At 42.4% G+C, this 20,910-nt stretch overlaps 2 protein-coding genes across 2 annotated transcripts; one reads left to right on the top strand and one right to left on the bottom strand.

The window, feature by feature from the left end:
* Positions 1-8,984: 8,984 nt before the first annotated feature.
* Positions 8,985-12,143, top strand: LOC103188899 (small nuclear ribonucleoprotein F). Its single transcript, XM_042335182.1, has 4 exons — positions 8,985-9,080; positions 9,995-10,120; positions 11,460-11,524; positions 11,823-12,143. The coding sequence occupies exons 1-4, from the start codon at positions 9,078-9,080 to the stop codon at positions 11,887-11,889; spliced, it is 261 nt and encodes an 86-aa protein (XP_042191116.1). The 5' UTR covers positions 8,985-9,077; the 3' UTR covers positions 11,890-12,143.
* A 1,546-nt stretch (positions 12,144-13,689) lies between these two features.
* Positions 13,690-20,503, bottom strand: LOC121849176 (coiled-coil domain-containing protein 38-like). The gene is made up of 10 exons (XM_042335018.1): positions 20,376-20,503; positions 19,823-19,903; positions 19,071-19,219; positions 18,456-18,540; positions 18,083-18,152; positions 17,305-17,456; positions 16,752-16,884; positions 16,184-16,383; positions 14,243-14,336; positions 13,690-13,818 (listed from the first exon to the last, which is right to left on the bottom strand). Exons 1-10 carry the CDS (start codon positions 20,501-20,503, stop codon positions 13,690-13,692), a joined length of 1,221 nt encoding a protein of 406 aa, XP_042190952.1.
* Between the last annotated feature and the right edge of the window lie 407 nt (positions 20,504-20,910).

Below are 20,910 nucleotides of genomic sequence, written 5' to 3'. Positions count from 1 at the left end.
TCAAACCCGGGTCCCTCGCTTGTGAGGCGAGTGCTCTAACCACTGAGCTACAGAAATAATTCCAATTTGAATCTTCCCAGCATCACGGACTTTCAGAATTCTTAAAAATACAACAACATGACTCACATCAGTGAACTGAAAACGGTAACAAAACACAGCAGATTGTTGGGACATGCATCTGACTCAACTTATATCTAATCAAGGAATGCTTGATGATAAACACATGAAAAAATGTTCCATTCCTCAACTTGTGGACAAACAACAATCACCAAACACAAAGAAAACACAAACCAAAGACACAAAGGCAACACAGATGTAGGGAGAAAGGCCAAAAAAGGAGAGAGAGAGCGTGGAACAGAAGGTGGAAAGGGGAGATCAACAGATCAAGTTGAGGAGTTGATCTGGTTAACGTAGTTTAATATTGAAAGAGATGGATAAAAGAAGAGAAAGTGGAGAGGGTTGGCAAAATGGTTAATAATAATAATAATAATAATAAACCTTGCATTTGGTATAGCATCTTATCACGTCTTCGAGACATCTCAAAGCGTTTCACAGGTTACACTATAAAGTGTAGTGACTGTATATTTTGTGGGTGAGTTATGCTTATAATAATCACCATATATACAATTGGCATGTTTCACTGTTGCTTTTGGCTGTGTTTAGTGTGTGATAATCAGTGGAAAAAATATACAGAAAGGTGGTTAAAGGTCCACAGATAAACAACAGAATGTTTTTTTTTTGGGGGGGAACAAACCCCAATCTGGATGGGGGGAGCCCTACAGACATCTTACAGCAGTTTCATGTGTCAATATCACATTGAGTTAACACTTTCAAGGTCAGACACCCAGTGCCCATGGAGAGGCCACATTTTATTTAAATCAGCTTTGCTTGTATCATAACCACGTCAGATTCTACACGTGTGTGTGTGACACACCCCCTGCCCCCAATAAACATTAGCTAAAACCGTCTAATATGACATCTAACATTTATTAGAGATAAATAATAAGAGGACTCCTGAATCTTTCCTTATCTTCCTGAATACAGCGCCTTATCACATCTTCGAGACGTCTCAAAATGCTTCACAGAATATACTGTAAAGTGCAATGACTGTATATTTATGGGAAACGCAGCAGCCAATTGCGCACAGCATCGCTCCACACACAACCGTGGATTGAGTGACCAATGTTTTTTTTTGGGAGGGATTATTGCCCTGATTATTATGATCCGCCAATTGACTAACAACCGGGTTCCTACTGACTGCTGGTAAACAGAGGCGCGTGGAGTAAGGCAACTTGCCCAGTGTTTTGCCCCAACCGGGAATCAAACCCAGGGCCTCTCGCTTCTGAGGTGAGGGCTTTAACCACTGAGCGATACTACTTCCAAGACCAATGCTCAGATTTCCAAATAAGACCTTGGATGTATATTTGCTCTTCCACATACACGGAGATACTGTTGTGGTCAGAAACACATTCATTACCTGTTGGGGTTCAAAGAAGCACCACCTTGTGTTAGAAAAGCATTTGGAATCATAGGAAAGTCTTATTCCTCTGGTTAAAGGGAAACGTTTTATAATAATAATCCTTTCATTTGATACAGCGCCTTATCATGTTGTTGAGACGTCTCAAAGCACTTCACAGAATATACCGTAAAGTGAAACAGATCTGTTTCAAGATCCTCTCACTTGCCCTGGCACCTCCTCCCTCCTCTCCAACCTGCTCACTCCCCAACCCACCACCCACTGCCTCCGCTTGACTGGCTCCAACCCCCTGCTTGTCCCTCCTGCCCTCTTCCCCACCATCGGTGGCCGTACTTTCAGCCACTACGCCCCGAAACTTTGGAAGACTCTCTCTCAATCCCTCCGCCTTGCCCCCTCCTTCCCCATCTTCAGGTCTCTCCTGAAGACCTTCCTCTTTGACCTGTGCCTATGGTCCCCCCCCCCTCCCCGGCTCGGTGTCGTGCTCCGCCCCTGTCCAGCGCTCTGGGACGCTGCCCTGTGTAGGGCGCTGTGTAAGCACAGGTTGTGGTTGGTATTTTTATCTAGCGTATTGCTTACAGTAGATACATTATACATGAATTGTTTGCATTGGGTTTTCCTATCTCATACTTTACTGAGTTCTATATGTCAGTCTGACTTTATTTCCCTTTTTACACATACATCTGAAGAACTAATTAGCTTCTCTCAGGCGGGTGACATGTTGAAGGGCTCGGAGAATGTTTCTCTCTCTCGGAGTTTGGATCTTTCTGATCCATCGTCATTCTCACTTCATTCATAACAGCTAATAGTGGGCGGGAAGTACAGTCACTCAAGGCCAGTCAGCTAGACAGTCAGTCAGACAGACAGTTGTCTGCAATTGACTGAAAATTTTCCTCAATCAACCTCTCAGAGAATGGATCATGTTAGCAATCAGTGTCAAGAGTGTACCAGGGCTGGTCTAGAGAACCCAGAAGAAAATTAATAAATAATAATAATAATCCTTTTATTTCATAAAGTTTCGCGCTGCCCGGGAATCGAACCCTGGTCCACTCGTTGCAAAGTGAGAGCTCTAACCACTGAGCTACAGGACTCCAATACAGCAATGCTGTGAGTCGGTGTACTGTCCAAACCATCTCCTGATGGTATTGTTTGCAGCTGAGATACAGCGGTTCACTGTCAGACTACACCACTCAGACTGATTTACACGGTGGTGTTGTGGCGATTTGCCATGAAAAGCACAGCATAGACTGGGCATCAATTTATGTTCAGTTGAAGGTGCTCGAGAGAAAGCCTTCCTGCTCAGGGTGTACAGTGCTCCTGCACCACTTAACATTTATAAATATTTATTGTGTGCTGCTACACACCGCAATATAAACCTGAGCCGGTGCTTGTCTCTATCCTCCACCTCGTGGGTGTTCTCCTGAGCAATTTCTATCGACACCTCTGTAACCTGTCTTCTCGTTTCGTTCACATTCTATGTCAGGAAACCTTTACACTTCACTGTTCCTTGCAGATACACTGATCTGCTTTCTATCTGCCATCTTCAGCATGTGAGTCATCTGTGGTGGCCAATAAAAATAATAATAATCCCTGCATTTGATACAGTGCCTTATCACGTCTTCAAGATGTCTCAAAGCGCTTCACAGGATATACTCTATAGTGTAGTGACTGCATATTTGTGGGTGAAAACGCAGCAGCCAATTGCGCACAGCAGCGTCCCACAAACAGCCTTGGATTGAGTGATCACATTATTATTATTATTTATTTTTGAATGGATTATTACCCCCGGAAAAGCCAAACAATTAACAACCCGGTTCCTGCTTACTGCTGGTAAACCGAGGCTGTGTGTGGAGTAAGGAAACTCGCCCAATGTTTCACCCCAACCGGGAATCAAACCCGGGTCCTCTCGCTTGCGAGGCGAGGGCTCTACCCACTGAGCTACAGGACTCCACGTTTACACATGGACTTAACTTTACAACATTTTAAGCTATATAACAACACCATGAACAGATTTGGTAACAAAGCCACATGGCTGACCATTAGTCTTGAGTCAGTGCAGGTCATTGTCACGGTGTCAGTGGGGGTGAGGAGGGAGCGAGCAGCACATTCCCCAGTCAGCGGGGAGCTGGGAACCAGCTCAGAAACAACCAGCGGGAGCTGTGGGAACATGGCTATGTTAGCAATACCTGACAGGCTCTGAGATTTACACAGCTCTCTCCTAGCTTTAGTGACTCTGGTCAGGAAAGGAAAGCTTCCTGGCATAATAATAAATAATCCTGGCATTTGATACAGCGCCTGATCACGTCTGTGAATTCCCTCTGTCACCTGTAGAATTGGGTCAGGAACTACTGATCTTCCCTCATGCTCTCAGGGGAGCATGTTGTTGTTGTTGCTGTTGTTCTTGCTGCTGCTGTTGTTACTATTGCTGCTGCTACTGTTGTTGTTGTTGCTGTTGTCGTTACTGCTGTTGCTGTTGTTGTTGTCGTTGCTGTTGTCGTTGCTGCTGTTGTTGCTGTTGCTGTTGTTGCTGTTGTTGGTGTTTGCCACTAAACCCAAGTGAAATTATTGGGATGAAAGTTCTCCGTTCTACTCTTGAGCAGCTCCTCCCCCAGGAAACGCACTCAGGCTTGCCTGGCTGGTGTTCAGTCTCTCTCAGGTATTGATGTGGCTTTTACCATGACAATTACCACACAACACAATACCTCCCTTCTTTTGCTTATTTTTCTCATATAATTTCCCTGCTGAATTATGCGACTAGTTCAGACGAAACCAACAAAACCCAAGACTCGTGCCAAAAATGTCCTGAATTCCTCAACAGAGAAAATAATAAGGGTCATTCATCAAAACATGACTCATTTAAAATATGACAAAGGCCCACTTTTTTGCCGTTTTGTGTCCCACACAGAAACAGTATTCGCAGACGCACAGACTTGTGGCCAAAGTTGCAAAGTTACTTTTGCAATTGCATTTGAACTGCATACAATTCCCTTCTCCTATATCTGTTTGCACACAATTGTGTAAGCAATAAATGTGGAGTCCTGTAGTGTAGTGGTTAGAGTAGTGAATTGCTTTCCGGGGATAAAATCTCTTTTTTAAAAAAAATAATAATTTGGTCACTCAATCCCGACTGTGGGACTCTGCTGTGCACAATTGGCTGCCACGTTTCGCCCACAAATTACACAGTCACTACACTTTACAGTATATTCTGTGAAGCACTTTGAGACTTCTCGAAGATGAGTAGATGGGATGCATGGAATTGTTGGGTTGGTTTAAGCACAGTGATGGGATTCCGCACGTGTCAGACACCCGACTGACCCCCATAAAAGCTTTTTTAAAAAAAACATAAATCTCACAACAATTCCATCAGGTCTGAGTGAGAGAAACCGAATAAAAGACATGTATCTACACTGTCCTGACATTTTCCTGCATTAGAAATCTGCCTCATGTGGGTTTGGGAGGGGATAGGAATTGGACATTTATTTGAAAAGGAAAAATTTGCAGGGCTAAGGGGTAAGAGCGGGGGATCGGACTAGGGCTGAATGATCTTTTTTGCTGTAAGGTCCCAGGATTTGGAGCCTTGTGCGAAAACACGAGTTTGTCTGAAATAAACAGAAAATTCTGCCTAAAATTTAACAAACGAAACCTAACTCAAAGACAAGACAAATGGTATCCTTTATATTAGCCATTGATCCCCTCTTTTAATAGCTTGGATTCATTGTACTTTTTATAGGAAATCCCATACGTTTCTACAAATAATGTACTGTACTGTGCAGGTATCTATCTGAGATTCCACAAACATCCCACAAATAGTCATAATTGCAAAATTGTGTGTTTCAGTCTCATGACAGTGATTGTTTCTGTAGATGGGACCCTACCCATTGATTATAAAACAAAGCTTATCAGACAGTTGGAGAATACTTCAGGAACAAAGACAAAAGCAGACTTTAGAAGCTTTCATCCAGACTCAACAACAAGTTGTTCTGACTCATAACAAGAAGATTAATGTACAAACTTCATACACACACATACTGTTCAAAATTGACCTTACAAGTTGGGACTGCATGTGCTCAGACTAGAGTCTAATCAGACTATAATCAGTTAATTGTGTAAAGTCAACAAAGAAGTTGACCTAGAATATTTGTGAGTCTCCTATTGCTTCCATGTATTGTTTTAATTGTTGTTGGCATAGTTTTGATGTAAAGTCATTCTAAATCTCACATAAGATATCCATTTCCTGTTCATTAAATGAGCAAGACGGTGGAAGCAGAAAGTGTTGTTTCTTTCAAGAACAAATGAAATAGATTAAATACACTGCCACAGAAAAGGCTGTTCCACTGAGTGTAAATCTTTCCCATTAAAACAAAATCCTTATGGTCTTTCTGAGTGGGATTGGCAATTTCTGAGTGATTGGTAATTTGGTGCCAATTTGTACCATACAATAGACCTGTACAACATCAACAACAAATTACATTTGTACTGTATAGCACCTTTGACATCAGGAGGACGTCCCAAGGCGCTGTACTGTACAGTGTTCTGTAATGTAACTCTAATACTGATAATAATAATCCTTACATTTGATGCAGTGTCTTTCACTTTGGGAAGATGTCTCAAAGCGCTTCATGGGATATACTGTAAAGTATCTCGTGTAATGGAGACACAGCAATGACTGTGTATTTTGTAGGTGAATGTGGTAGCCAATCTGCACGTCATGTAACAGCAGCCACCTGCTCGGAAGCTGCTTGCGGGTGTCCAGACATTTGAGTAACAGGAACCGAGTGGTGTTTCCTCTCTCTCTGCTGCCAAACAAAACTAAATCACGAGGACCTGATTTACAAGTGCTGACCCCTACATGGCCGGGATCGGTGATGCTGTTCTCCAACACTGGTGATTGTTAAACTCACAGAGATCAGTTCCTGAGGAAGTTCTCCTCCAGCACATTGAGGATCCCAGGAGGCTTCCAAGTTAACCCGCAACTGACGCAGCAAAGCTTAACGTACATCAGGCAGTTTGAGCAAAGTAACACACCTCAGCATAAATATGCAGTCCATCCACTTTACAGTATATTCCATGAAGCACTCTGAGACGTCTTAACCATGTGATGAGGAGCAATATCAAAAACAAGTATTGTTATTATTATAAGATGGTGACAGAATGAAACCTGAAAACCTGGAGAAACTGTAACATAATATTAATAATAATAATTAACCTGACATTTGATTTAGCGCTTTATCACGTCGTTGAGACATTTCAAAGCGCTTCGCAGGGTATATTGTGGAATGAACTGACTGTGTATTTTGTGGGTGAAACACAGCAGCGTCCCACAAACAGCCGTGGATTGAGTGACCAAATTATTTTTTTAAGAGATTATTAGCCCTGGAAGCGATCCGCCAATCGACTAACAACCAGGTTCCTACTTATTGCTAGGAAAACAGAAGTGCCTGGAGTAAGGAAACTTGCCTAAGGTTTTGCCGTGCCCAGGAATCGAACCCGGGTCCTCTCGCTTGTGAGGCGAGGGCTCTAACCACTATAGAGGAAGACAGTCAGTGTGAAAGGGCAAACGAACATTAGATCATGAGAACGTGACCTGGGTGGAGTGATCACAAGACAATATGTACAGCTTGTCCCCACAGCTCTGTAGAGGGCACCGCTGCAGGTCAGGCTGTGCTGCCGTTTAAAGGAGTGGTGATCTATCGCTTTCCTCTTGTTACTGACTTAGCACATTTCCGAGTCAGTCTCAACAGGAAAAAACACATTACTAACTCGTACACCACCATAATTCTCGGAATGATGTTTAAACAAAAGAGATAGTAATAATAGTAATAATCCCTGCATTTGATACAGCGCCTTATCACATCGTTGAGACAACAACAACAACAACAAGATTCCATTTATAGGAGGACGTCCCAAGGCGCTTCACAGGATATACTGTAAAGTGAATTGACTGTATATTTGTGGGCAAAACACGGCAGCCAATTGCGCACAGTTTATTATAGATGGGTCTCCATGATATAGGCAGATCTCAATTGTATTAGTCTCTATTGTAAAACAGGTATATATGATATAGACATAGTGACTAGGAGTCCCTGCAGCACTGCCCTGGGCTGTGTGTATGTGGCGTATGATATATATACAGTGTGTGTGTATGATGGTGTATATACAGTATGTATAGTGTATGATGGTGTGTATAAATAGTGTGTGATGGTGTATATTGGGGGGTGTATATTGGAGGGCGATGGTGTATATTGAGGGTGTGTATATTGGGGGGTGATGGTGTACATTGAGGGGGGGTGTATATTGAGGGGATGTATTTTGGGAGGTGATGGTGTATTTTGGGGGTGATGGTGTATATTGAGGGGGTGTATATTGGGGGGGTGATGGTGTATATTGGGCGGGTGTATATTGGGGGGTGATGGTGTATATTGGGGGGTGATGGTGTATATTGGGTGTATATTGGGGGGTGATGGTGTATATTGGGGGGTGATGGTGTATATTGGGGGGTGATGGTGTATATTGGGTGTATATTGGGGGGTGATGGTGTATATTGGGGGTATTGGGGGGGTGATGGTGTATATTGGGGGTATATTGGGGGTGATGGTGTATATTGGGGGTGATGGTGTATATTGGAGGTATATTGGGGGTATATTGGGAGTGATGGTGTATATTGGGGGTATATTGGGAGTGATGGTGTATATTGGGGGTATATTGGGGGTATATTGGGTGTATATTGGGGGTATATTGGGTGTATATTGGGGGTATATTGGGGGTGATGGTGTATATTGGGGGTGATGGTGTATATTGGGGGTATATTGGGAGTGATGGTGTATATTGGGGGTATATTGGGAGTGATGGTGTATATTGGGGGTATATATTGGGAGTGATGGTGTATATTGGGGGTATATTGGGGGGTGATGGTGTATATTGGGGGTATATTGGGGGGTGATGGTGTATATTGGGGGTGATGGTGTATATGGGGGTGATGGTGTATATTGGGGGTATATTGGGGGTATATTGGGAGTGATGGTGTATATTGGGGGTATATTGGGGGTATATTGGGAGTGATGGGGTATATTGGGGGTATATTGGGAGTGATGGGGTATATTGGGGGTATATTGGGAGTGATGGTGTATATTGGGGGTATATTGGGTGTATATTGGGAGTGATGGTGTATATTGGGGGTATATTGGGAGTGATGGGTATATTGGGGGTATATTGGGGTATATTGGGGTATATTGGGGGTATATTGGGGTATATTGGGGTATATTGGGGGTATATTGGGAGTGATGGTGTATATTGGGGGTATATTGGGGGTGATGGTGTATATTGGGGGTATATTGGGGGTATATTGGGAGTGATGGTGTATATTGGGGGTATATTGGGGGTGATGGTGTATATTGGGGGTATATTGGGAGTGATGGTGTGTATTGGGGGTATATTGGGAGTGATGGGGTATATTGAGGGGTGTATACGGTGTGGGCGTGGCTCAGACTCGGTGACGTAGCCCAATCAGGGTCTGGGGGCGGGGCCGGGCCGGGGTCAGGGGTCGGCCTGTGTTTCCCGGCAGCCTGTGCGGGGTTTTGGCGCCGTCAGTGCCGGAGCCCGAGCCATGGTGAGTGTGGGGGGAGCGGCCCCGGGGCTGTGACAGCACCCGAGGCCCAGGCCGCCCGGGCCGGGCCTGGGGGGGGAGAGGCCGCGGCTCAGGCCCAGGCCGCGGGGGGGGGGGAGAGGCCGCGGGGGGAGAGGCCGCGGGGGGAGAGGCCGCGGGGGGGAGAGGCCGCGGGGGGAGAGGCCGCGGGGGGAGAGGCCGCGGCTCAGGCCCAGGCCGCGGGGGGAGAGGCCGCGGCTCAGGCTCAGGCTGCGGGGGGAGAGGCCGCGGGGGGGGGGGGAGAGGCCGCGGGGGGAGAGGCCGCGGGGGGAGAGGCTGTGACACTGAGCGCCATGTGGTTACATTCCCGCAGTTGTTATCCCCCAAAACACCATTAATGAATTATTCCCAACAATAACTATGTTATTACGTTATACAAACACACTAACACGTGGTTATACTTCATCATTATTATATTATATCATTATTATATATCATTATATTATTATATCATTAGACAATGCCGTTACATCAACATGTGGTTAGACTGCAATGAATACGTTGTAACATAATTAATTATTGTATTATAATATTATTGTACGATACCAATGTGTTGACATGTGGGGCATCATAGACCCCGACATTTGCATAATGCACAATTCTTTGTGTGTTAATTACTCACATAATTATTATTCACATAATGATTACTGGGGCACGGTTTCAAAATTGTGATGTTGGTGTATGAGGCCGTGTTCGGCAGTTCCCCCATCGCAAAGCTTGAATTGCAAAACAATAATAGCTGTCAATCCCCTATTATTACTGACTTTAATTTGTGAATTTAATGTAGAATCTGTAGAAAAATAAAGTGAAAGCTGCTAACCTTGTCTTTCTTTTTGTTTTTGTCTTTTTGTTTTTCTGTTTGTCCGCTATGTGCAAAGAGTTTACCTTTGAATCCCAAACCATTTCTCAATGGATTGACTGGCAAACCAGTCATGGTCAAGTTGAAGTGGGGAATGGAATACAAGGGCTATCTTGTCTCAGTTGATGGCTACATGAACATGCAGGTAACAACAACAACAACAACAGGATTTCATTTATAGAGCGCCTTTCACGTTGGGAGGACGTCCCAAGGCACTGGACAGTTGGGTCAGGACCCGAGCATTGGGGGGGAAATGGTCAGGGTGAGGGAAGGGAGGGAGCGAGGAGGGGGGGAATGGTCAGGGTGAGGGAGGAAGGGAGGGAGCGAGGAGGGGGGGAATGGTCAGGGTGAGGGGTGGGAAGGGAGGGAGCGAGGAGGGGGGGAATGGTCAGGGTGAGGGGTGGGAAGGGAGGGAGCGAGGAGGGGGTAGAGAGTCGAGAGCGGAGCTGAAGGCTCGGTTGAAGAGAAAGACCTTGAGACCGGCCTTGAAGGAGGAAAGGGAGGAAGCGGCGAAGGCACTGGGGATGGAGTTCCAGAGCCTCGGGGCTGAGAGGCTGAAGGCCACCGATCGTCGGGCGGTTGGGGCGGGGGATGTGGAGCAAACCGGAGCCAGAGGGACGGAGGGTACGGGGGGGTATGTAGGGGGATAGTAGGTCGGAGAGGTAGGAGGGAGCGAGGCCGGGAATGGCCCTGTAGGTGGGGATGAGGATCTTGAAATCGAAGAATTCTTGAAGAAGCTATATATAGGGTGTAAATTGCACTGTAGTAGACAGTTCGTATTAGCTAATACATTAACTCTGGTGAGATTTGCAACTCTTATCCCCTTAATTGAAACATATCTCAGCACTAACATCGCTTGAAGAATGACTGCAATATTCTGCACTTTGTCAAGTATTTGTATTATTATTATCCCACACTGCTAAGTGTTTTTAGTGAGAAATATGGACTGACATCATAACTGGATTGAGATTGAGCAACTGAACTGCTCATCAAGAAGGCTGCATGATAATTTTATTTTATTTACTCTCTCCCTGGCCACGAACAAACAATAATATAGTATTGTCCATTGAAGGGCTTTCAGATGAACTGTTTCTGTGGATCTTGTGTAACAGACTGAGATGGCTCAGGCCAGGACAGCTTTAGAGGTTTTGATTTTGTGGATTGGGTGGCTGCCAAATCTGCAAGCTAGTATAGATGGTGCAAGATATAAGAGGAGAATTCTATAATATTCTTTTCCCCATGCATTTCACATTGAAAACTGAATGATTAGATCTTACACATTTTTTGTTTCCTGGCAAGATTGTGGAGAGAATTTTATACTAGGCTTTCCTACTTTGCTACAAATGCATTGTAATGAGGAATACAGATGTTGTCCTTTTGTGTTCAAAAAGGAGAAATATATAAGAGGTTGTACTTGCATTACTTCTGCACTTTGATATGTTAGTATTTAGGGCGAAAACTAAATATTGTTTTCTTCATTAAAGTTGGCCAATACAGAGGAATACATTGACAGTGCTCTAGCAGGACATCTTGGAGAAGTTCTTATAAGGTAAGAATTTCTATCTTTATTTAGAAATATAGGGAGATATTTGAGCTGCATCGTATCACATGTAATATCACCAGCTATATAATCAACACTTGTGAGATGATGTGTAGTTATTTCACACGGTCCAGACAGATGATTCGGGACCGGGTGGTTTGTTTGGTTTACCCGATATCCAGTGTCAACTGGGACCGGCAAAAACAGATTCCACTATATTTGATTTGTGACGATTAATGTATGTACTCTGTTATGTGTGTAATTAAGCTAAGTGGAGCTAACTTTAATTTGTAATCTTTTTGCACAGGTGTAACAATGTTCTGTACATCAGAGGAGTTGAAGAGGAAGAAGAGGACGGAGAAATGAGAGAATAATTTTGCTTTTTTTATATAAAAAATGTGTAATTATTTTGTACTTTTTTCAGCGCTGCGACATTGCTAGGTTACTGTTGAACAGACTCATTCACGGACTTGTAGGTGCTCTAAAGATGGATGATCTGCCTGGATTCTACAATACAGACTCTTAATATAACTGTTTCTGGCATCAAAGCTGGTCACAAATCACATGTTTGTTGTTTATGTGTGAAGATTCAGATCCAAGGTTAACAAATAAAAGGTGATTTAAAATACTCGTGCAATTTAATATACAGAGATATGCTTTAAGTAGTTAATAATCTGTTTACTTTGTTGGGGGAAATCTAGCCCTGGTTTATGAACTGGTTTAATTTTATTTGGTAAGGAGAAAATGTGTTAGAAATTAATGGATTCTCTACATAAACTACAGGTAAGATGGGGTATGTACTTCTATCACAGGCTTCGAGGTTATATCTACCTCGCCCCCTCCATCCCCACCTTCGGGTCGCGCCTGAAGACCTTCCTCTTCAACTGCCTCCCCCTCCCTCCGGCTCGGTGTCGTGCTCCGCGCTGCCCAGCACTCTGTGACAGGCGCTGTGTAAATGTGAGTTGTTGTTTGTTCAGAAATAATTATACTCACATCTGATACAGCGCTTATCGCGTCTTTGAGATGTCTCAAAACGCTCCACAAGATATACTGTAAAGTCTGGTGACTGTGTGCACATGGCCATTGAGATTGATTGAAGACATCAACAAAGCATGAAACGAGTGACTTTTCCAGTCAACTCCAATACAATACACAATTACATTTCTATAGCTCCTTTCACGTCGGGAGGATGTCCCAAGGTGTTAGGAGGTACTACGAGGTGCTTATGAATGTCGAGAATTGGAACTATAAGTGGATTTGGAGGAAGTTGCATCAAAGAAATCTCCCCCCCCCCCCCCCCCCCCCGCCCCCCAGTTCATTTTGTGTGAAAACTCAGAATAGAATATTTGGAATTTGAGAGTCACACTTGGTTGCTCGTGACGGTGTGGGACTAGTTGTTCAGCTGTCAATCCTGCAATAGATGCCCAAACTGGGAATGTTCCAGGTCCCAGGATACATATTTGTCACTTTAATAATAAGAATCATCAGATACTGTATTACAAAAAAAAGTAAAAAGTATAAACTTCCTCACCCCATTTCAGTGCTTATCCATTTAAGTTTAAAGTACCACATTGTGACAACAACTGAAACCACAACAAGACACGTTTAACAGATCTGTGACGACAACTTTTATCGGTGTACAATGTCAACAGGAAGCTATTGACTCGATGAAAACATTTCATCCTTACACTTATTAGATGAGTAAGGATCTACCTGTTCTTAAACCTCAAGTACAATTTGACTCTTGTGACGAATAATAATAATAAATAATAACAACAACTTGTATTTATATAGCGATCTTCACACTGTATAACACACGTTACAGAGCGCTTTAATAATAATAATGAGCAGAGCAAGGGGAACTTTACATCTGATTAAATGTGCCATCAATCCTGCAATGGATACCACCTTTGAATTGCAGCAGATGTGACATCTTTTATAGTCCCAACTTTCACTGTTCTAATTTTTAATTTTCCTAAAACTGATTAAAATTGTTGGTGACAAACAGTGATGTGACTGTTGATTGTCTGACAAGTCTTGATACTTTTCCCCCTTTAAATTGAGACTTCTGCATCAATAAACAGAATGCAATTACAAGATAACTAATGTTAAATAAAACAGAATCAACAGATACAGGAAACATTGGTCAAAATATAAAAACAAAACAGCCCGTTTTACTGAGTGTGTGTTATATTAAAAAAATCCTCAAAGCTGTGTTCAGAAAGGGCCAGCTCTGTGATGTTTATCTCGTCTCTTTCTTGGCTTTCAGGCGGTTTTGAACGGTACATGAGTTTTCTACTCAGCTGTTGGGGGGGAAAAAAGAATACGTTTAGGTTACGGTCTGGAATGCGCTGATTGAAAGGCTGGTGGAAGCAGATTTGATAGTAGCTTTCAAAAGGGAACTGGATAGGGACGTGAAAAGGAAGATTGTTGGCTATGGGGTAAGAGCCGGGGAGTGGGAATAGTTTGTAGCTTTTTCAAAGAGCCAGCACAGGCACGATGGGCCGAATGGCCTCCTGTGCTGTAAGATTCTTATGATTCTATGATTACTATCAGTATTCGGAGTTACGACAACCAAGAGCCAGTTAAATAAGCCTCTGAGACTGAGCAAAGTTGTAGAAATAGCAGAGGAGTCGGACCATAAAATAAAAACTGAAAATATACTGAATAAATACTGAAACTGCCTGGTAACTCGTTTAAGTCTTTGTTGACTGCCAAGATACGTACTGTCTTCCTTGCTATTCGAGTGTTCTTCTCGAACATCCTTTTCATTTTTCTGTCTCGATTCTTTTTTATTTGCGATAGAATTTCACCACGTTGCCTAAGGTTAAGGAAACAATTGGATAGAGCACACACCTGTTACCAGTGGCTACCAGATATTCAGTCCCTAAACTTTTAAGAGTGAAGAGCACTATATAAATGTAAGTTGTGTTTATTAGTAAATCTTTTAGACAGCCTTACGACGTCAAAACTGAAGATCAAGAGGATCTAAGTTTAAAATTGTAAACAGTAATAATCTTTACATTTGATATAATAATAATAATCCTCGCGTTTGATATAGAGCTTTTCATGTCTTCTAAACGTCGCAAAGCGCTTCACAGAATAGACTGTAAAGTGAATCAACCGTATTTTGTGGGCGAAATGCAGCAGCCAATTGCACACAGCAGTGTCCCACAAACAGCCGTGGATTGAAGTGACCAATTTTATTATATTATATATGTTATTATATAGTGCCTTATCATGTTGTTGAGACGACTCAAAGCGCTTCACAGGATATATTGGAATGGTGTCCTGTAGCTCAGCGGTTAGAGCACTCGCAAGTGAGAGGACATGGGTTTGATACAGGGCAGGGCAAAATGTTGGGCATTGGATAGGTACTTGAAAGGGAAAAATGGGGGTTATGGGGTAAGAGGGGGCAGTGGGATTAGTCAGTAGTTTCCTTACTCCACACGCCTCTGTTTACCAGCAGTAAGTAGGAAAAGAATAATCTTTTAAAAAAAAATTGGTCACTTCAATCCACGGCTGTTTGTGGGACGCTGCTGTGTGCAATTGGCTGCCACGTTTCGCCCACAAAATACAGTCACTACACTTTACCGTCTATTCTGTGAAGCGCTTTGAGACGTCTCGACGACTTGATGAGGCACGATATCAAATGCCAGGATTATTATTATTGTTGCTTCGTGTTTTGTGGATCAGTTGAGTGGATTTTCACAGCAGAACAAGAAATGCAGCATCTTCATCGCCCTCTATTGTTGGTCCCTGAGCTGTAGGTGTTACTGTCCTGTATGAGTGCTGAACCTCTCTGCCATCACTGCTGTGATGGGTAACCGCTCTTTCAGGTTGTAGGATATGAACAGTAGGAAACCTGACCACATGGAGTGTGGCATCTTCCCTAATGTGCTATTAGGATTCATCCCATCAAGTCTGCACCGGCTCTTACAGCAATAATAATAATAATCCTTGCATTTGATACAGCCCTCATCACATCTTCGAGACGTCTCAAAGCTTCACAGAATAGACTGTAAACTGAATTGACTGCATTTGTGGGCGAAACACGGCAGCCAATTGTACACAGCAGTGACCCACAAACAGCCGTGCGATTGAGTGACCAAATTATTATTTTTTGTGATGTAGCACTTTCAGGACATTGACTTTGTCTGTTTGTTTGTTTCTTTAGAGGGAGGGAGCGGTCATTTTAAAAACATTTATAACAACAACTTGTATTTACACAGCGCCCCTCACGCAGGGCAGAGTCCCAGAGCGCTTGACAGTGGCGGAGCCTGACACGGAGCCGGAGGGAGGGAGGAGGTGACCGTAAACACGGTCGAAGAAGAAGGTCTGCAGTCATGATCTAAAAGGGGAAGGAGGGGGCGAGACGGAGGGAATATGGGAGAGAGTTCCAGAGTTTTGGGGGCTAGTGACTGAAAGTGCAGCGCCGATGGTGGAGCAGAGGGGACGAGGGACAAGCAGGAAGCTGGAGCCAGCCGAGCGGAAGCAGCGGGTAGTGCAGTGGGGAAGAGAGCAGATCAGTGAGGTAGGGAGGCTCCAAGGCTATTGCACATAAATGGACTGAAATGCTCATCTGTTTTTTTGCTGGAGTTGAACTTCTTTAGGAAGACTTAGGTAAACATTTATTAACATTTAGCGATTAGAACAGAAATATCCTACCTCTCTCGTATCGCCTTCTGCTTCTGCTTCCTAATAATTTCTGTCTTTTCCGGTACACCAGTCTCAATCAGATCCATCAGCTTGTTGATCTCGCTCTCAATGCCAGCCAGCTTGTGTACTGAGCTGAGGTTCACGTTGGAATCGCAGCATTGCTGATACAACTTATTGATGGCTTTGTTCAAAACATCCAGGAGTACCATCTAATATACAAGAGACAAGTTCATTGGTTAGCCCCAGCTGTCATAGTGCAAACTATGTTCCATCAGCTAATTTTTTAGTTCCTTTACATGACTAATTTATGGGGGGAATAATAATACCACCTTAAAAATAATAAAAAATAATAATAATTTGGTCACTCAGGCCACGACTGTTTGTGGGACGCTGCTGTGCGCAATTGGCTCCCACATTTCACCCATAAAATAGATGGTCACTACACTTTACAGTATATCCTGTGAAGCGCTTTGAGACGCCTCAACGATGTGATAAGGTGCCATATCAAAGATTTTTATTATTAACATTTCCAACAGCATGACGGCAATAGTCAATGAATGCAGGGGAAAAAGTTTACCTCATCTTCTGCTGAACCCGGACCTGTGAACATATTCACTCTTAGTATAAAGTGTTCGGTTTTCTGTTTCTCTTTGTCGAGTTGAGCTTCGAGTGCCTCGACTTCTAACTTCAGACATTCTGCTTTATGGTTCCTGAAGAGTAATATCACTCCTTAGTAACCTACGTTTAGAGTCCTGGTTAGAGCACTCGCCTCGCAAGCGAGAGGACCTGGGTTTGATTCCTGGGCAGGACGAAACCTTAGTCAAGTTTCCTTATTCCACACACCTCTGTCCACCAGCAGTCAGTAGGAACCCGATTATTAGTCGATTGGCGGATTGCTTTTCCGGGGATAATAATCCCTTCCCAAAAATTAAAAAATATTAATAATAATTTGGTCCCTCAATCTATGACTGTTTGTGGGACGTTGCTGTGTGCAATTGGCTGCCACGTTTTGCCCTCAATTCACTTTACAGTATATTCTGTGAAGCGCTTTGAGGCGTCTTGAAAACACAATAAGGCACTGTATCAAATGCAAGAGTTACTATTATTATAATAACTAAGGTCAAACTTACAGTATTTTCTGTGCTTTGGTGTTTTCGGCTTTTATTTTGTCAAGTCCTTCCTCCAATTCCTGGTAATATTGAAGAACCAACAATGTCTGCTCTTCCATCTCGTAGAATATGTCAAGCACCTCCTGGGGACTCTCAAAATAGATCTCTGGCACCTGACAGCCAAACAGGAAATACAGGTGTTAGTCATAGTTAATAATAATAACAATTTTTGCATTTGATATAATAATAATAAATAATACTTGCATTTGGTCTAGCGTCTTTCATACACTCTCTCTCAGTCTCTCTCAGTCTCTCTCTCATAAGAACATATGAATATAGCGCCTTATCACGTTTTTGAGACGTCTCAAAGCGCTTCACGGGATATACTGTAAAGTGAATTCACTGTATATTTTGTGGGCAAAATACGGCAGCCAATTGCGCACAGCAGTGTCCCACAAACAGTCGTGGATTGAGGGGCCATAATTTTTTTATTTTTTGATTATTACCCCGGAAAGCAATCCGCCAATCAACGAACAACTGGGTTCCTACACCTGGTTAATGCCAAAAAATTTCAGATAAAATATTGATCATTATCTCCTTGTGGAAGAGAAAGGAGGAAGAGACAAAGTCGATACACATTAATATAGAAAAAAGGTCCATTTAGTTTGCCTTCCACCATCCTGACACTCGCTTGACATGTCGTGTCCCAAGCTATACACTGTATCCCCAGATATTATTTTCTAGAAATCTATCTAATTTGTACTTTAATTCAATTTAATTGAATTCAATTTTATCTCACCACTTCAGATTCAGATTCTTTGTTTCCCAATTTGAATTCCTGTTGTCTTTCCTCCAATGAAGCTGCATCGCTGATGAGAAAAATAAAGTAATTTTACCTCATCCCAAATCCAACCAACAACTCTTCACTAGTTTAGTGTTAAAATACAGTCGTCTTCATTCTGGCTACAGAGTAAGACTGATTGCGTAGTCCATACAGGACACCTTATAGGTAATAATAATCCTGGCATTTGATACAGCGCCTTATCACGTCTTCGAGACGTTTCACAGCGCTTCACTGAATATACTGTAAAGTATAGTGACTGTGTATTTTGTGGGTGAAACGCGGCAGCCAATTGCACAATTACGTTAATAATTAATTGTGTGAACCTGACCTCAGGCTGTGATGAATCGTGGGGGGTTTTCTCTCTGAGGTCGGATCAGATCCTCCTTTGATTGTATCAATTGTCTCCAAGTCAACTGCACAGTAAGGGGAAGAGAGTTACTGATTAGTGAATTATTGCAATCTATACTTTCCCGCAGATCTTTCCTTCGGTTTGTTCCATCGTAGAATCAGCAATATTGACGACACGGAAGGAGGCCATTCATCCCATCGAGTCTGCGCCGGCTTCAGAGCAATAATAATAATAACCTTCCAGTTGACACAGCGCCTTATCACATCTTCAAGATGTCTCAAAGCACTTCACAGAATATACTGTAAAGTGAATTGCTCGTATATTTGGGTGAAACGCGGCAGCCAATTGCGCACAGCAGTGTCCCCACAAACAGCCGGGGATTGAGTCACCACATTATTTTTTAAATTTAAGTTGTTATTTCTTTTTCATTTGTTATCATGACAGAAGACCAAAGTCCATCCAGTTCTCCTTCACCAGATCCTGGCAATCGCTTGAAATGACGTGTCCCAAACTATATGCTGTTTCCCCAGATATTATTTGCAAAAATAAATCTATCTAATTTGTCAATAATGTACCATTAGAAGCACGACCAACCTTTTATTCCGTCCTTGTTCGTTTTACCTATTGACTTCTGTAACCTTTCTTTCATTTTCTTCTCTTTCATTTCCTTTGGGGTTAGCATTTCAAGAATATTCTTAGAAACGATAGTATCCATCAGCTTGTCCTCTTCTTTGGCAATGGAGCTGAACAATAAAAAAAACACAGAGCTCTGTATGTGAACTGAACTCGGCTACTGCCTTGTTCCCACATAATAATAATCTTTGCATCTCATACAGCGCATTATCACATCTTCGAGACGTCTCAAAACGCTTCACAGAATATACTGTAAAGTGAATTAACTGTATGTTTTGTGGGCAAAACACAGCAGCCGATGGAGCACAGCAGCGTCCCACAAGCAGTCATGAATTATTATTTATTTTATTTTTGAAGAGATTATTTACCCCAGAAAAGCGATCCGCCAATCGCATGACAACCAAGTTCCTACTTACCACGAGGTAAACAGGTGTGTGGAGTAAGGAAACTTGCCTAAGGTTTTGTCCTGCCCGGGAATCAAACCCAGGTCGTCTTGTTTACGAGGCGAGGGCTCTAACCACTGAGCTACAGGACTCCACATAATAATTAATTTCTCTGTTTATTATTCATGCAGTATTATTGAACAAATCACAACACAAAAATACAACCATAATAACATCACATCACTGTATTTATTCCCGGACGGAGTGAAACCTCAGTGACGTGATAAGGTGCTGTATCAAATGATTATTTTTCTAATATATTTAACTTACCTTCTAATTTTCATAATTTCGATAGAAATGTTCTTTATTTCGGCAACTTTCTGAAGTCGAGCTTTAGTCGCTTCTTCTGCTCTGAAAGAAATAAAATATAAAACAGAAATAAAGATCTGAACAAATTGAATGGGTGACTTAAAGTATGACAGCTTTATGACAGTGGACAAAACCTTAGGCAAGTTTCCTTACTTCACATGCCTCTGTTTACTCAGCAGTAAGTAGGAACCCGGTTGTTAGTCGATTGGAGGATCGCTTTCCTGGGGGTAATAATCGGTTCAATTTTTTTGGAAATTGATAATAATTTAGTCACTCAATCCACGACTGTTGTGGGACACTCACTGCTGTGTGCAATTTCGCCCCCAAATTCACAATCAATTCACTTTACAGTATATTCTGCTAAAAGTTTTGAGACGTCTCGATGACATGATAAGGCGCTGTATATAAAATGCACGGATTATTATTCCTTGGGACTTCCTCCCAACATGAAAAGTTCTATACAAGTGTAATTTTGTTTTGTTGCTAATATTATTATTATTATAACCCGATCTACCTGATAAATGCTTCAGCTCTATTCTTCTCATTTTTGCTCAAGAACGCCTCCACCTTATCCTTGTACTCCTTGATGTATTTCTCATCTTGCACCATTTTCTTTTCTTCAGAAGCTGATGTTTTTATCATATTTTCGATGAGGCTTTTATTAAGGGTTGTTGTGTACTACATACAGAAACAACAGCAGTTTGGATTAATTAAGAAATTGAGGCCAATGTATAGTGATTATACTAATATACAGTCATGAAATTTCAACCCTATTATAGAAAAAACATTTTTTTGAAGGGATTATTACCGCTGGAAAGCGATCCACCAACAAACGGAATCCTAAACTACAGGACTCCACAATCCATCAAACTATAATTTTTTCAGTGGGAACATATTTGTACCTCCAGCAAGAATAGTTGTCGATTTCTAGAAATGTAGTCTTTGATTCGCTCTGTGTCTCTGGGCAAACCTGTTGAAAATTAAAGATTATTTTGGATGTATTTTCATATCGTTTTCCACCCTGTGCTGAATATATTAGTGTTTTAAAA

The sequence above is a fragment of the Callorhinchus milii genome, unplaced genomic scaffold (assembly GCF_018977255.1).
Source record: "Callorhinchus milii isolate IMCB2004 unplaced genomic scaffold, IMCB_Cmil_1.0 Scaffold5, whole genome shotgun sequence".
NCBI classification, from domain to species: Eukaryota; Metazoa; Chordata; class Chondrichthyes; order Chimaeriformes; family Callorhinchidae; genus Callorhinchus; species Callorhinchus milii.
Note: the sequence above shows the minus strand (reverse complement) of the source record. Positions and strands in the feature narration are given on the sequence as shown.

What these genes read in the sequence shown, in the direction of transcription:
- LOC121849176 (XM_042335018.1), bottom strand. Translation starts at nt 20,503, where the DNA reads ATGATAAAAACATCAGCTTCTGAAGAAAAGAAAATGGTGCAAGATGAG. An exon ending in GAAATTATGAAAATTAGAAG is followed by an intron (nt 19,220 to 19,822) that starts GTAAGTTAAATA and finishes TTTATTGTTCAG; the next exon opens with CTCCATTGCCAAAGAAGAGG. An exon ending in CAGAAGGCGATACGAGAGAG is followed by an intron (nt 14,337 to 16,183) that starts GTAGGATATTTC and finishes CCTTAACCTTAG; the next exon opens with GCAACGTGGTGAAATTCTAT.
- LOC103188899 (XM_042335182.1), top strand. An exon ending in ATGGCTACATGAACATGCAG is followed by an intron (nt 10,121 to 11,459) that starts GTAACAACAACA and finishes TCTTCATTAAAG; the next exon opens with TTGGCCAATACAGAGGAATA. An exon ending in CTTGGAGAAGTTCTTATAAG is followed by an intron (nt 11,525 to 11,822) that starts GTAAGAATTTCT and finishes CTTTTTGCACAG; the next exon opens with GTGTAACAATGTTCTGTACA.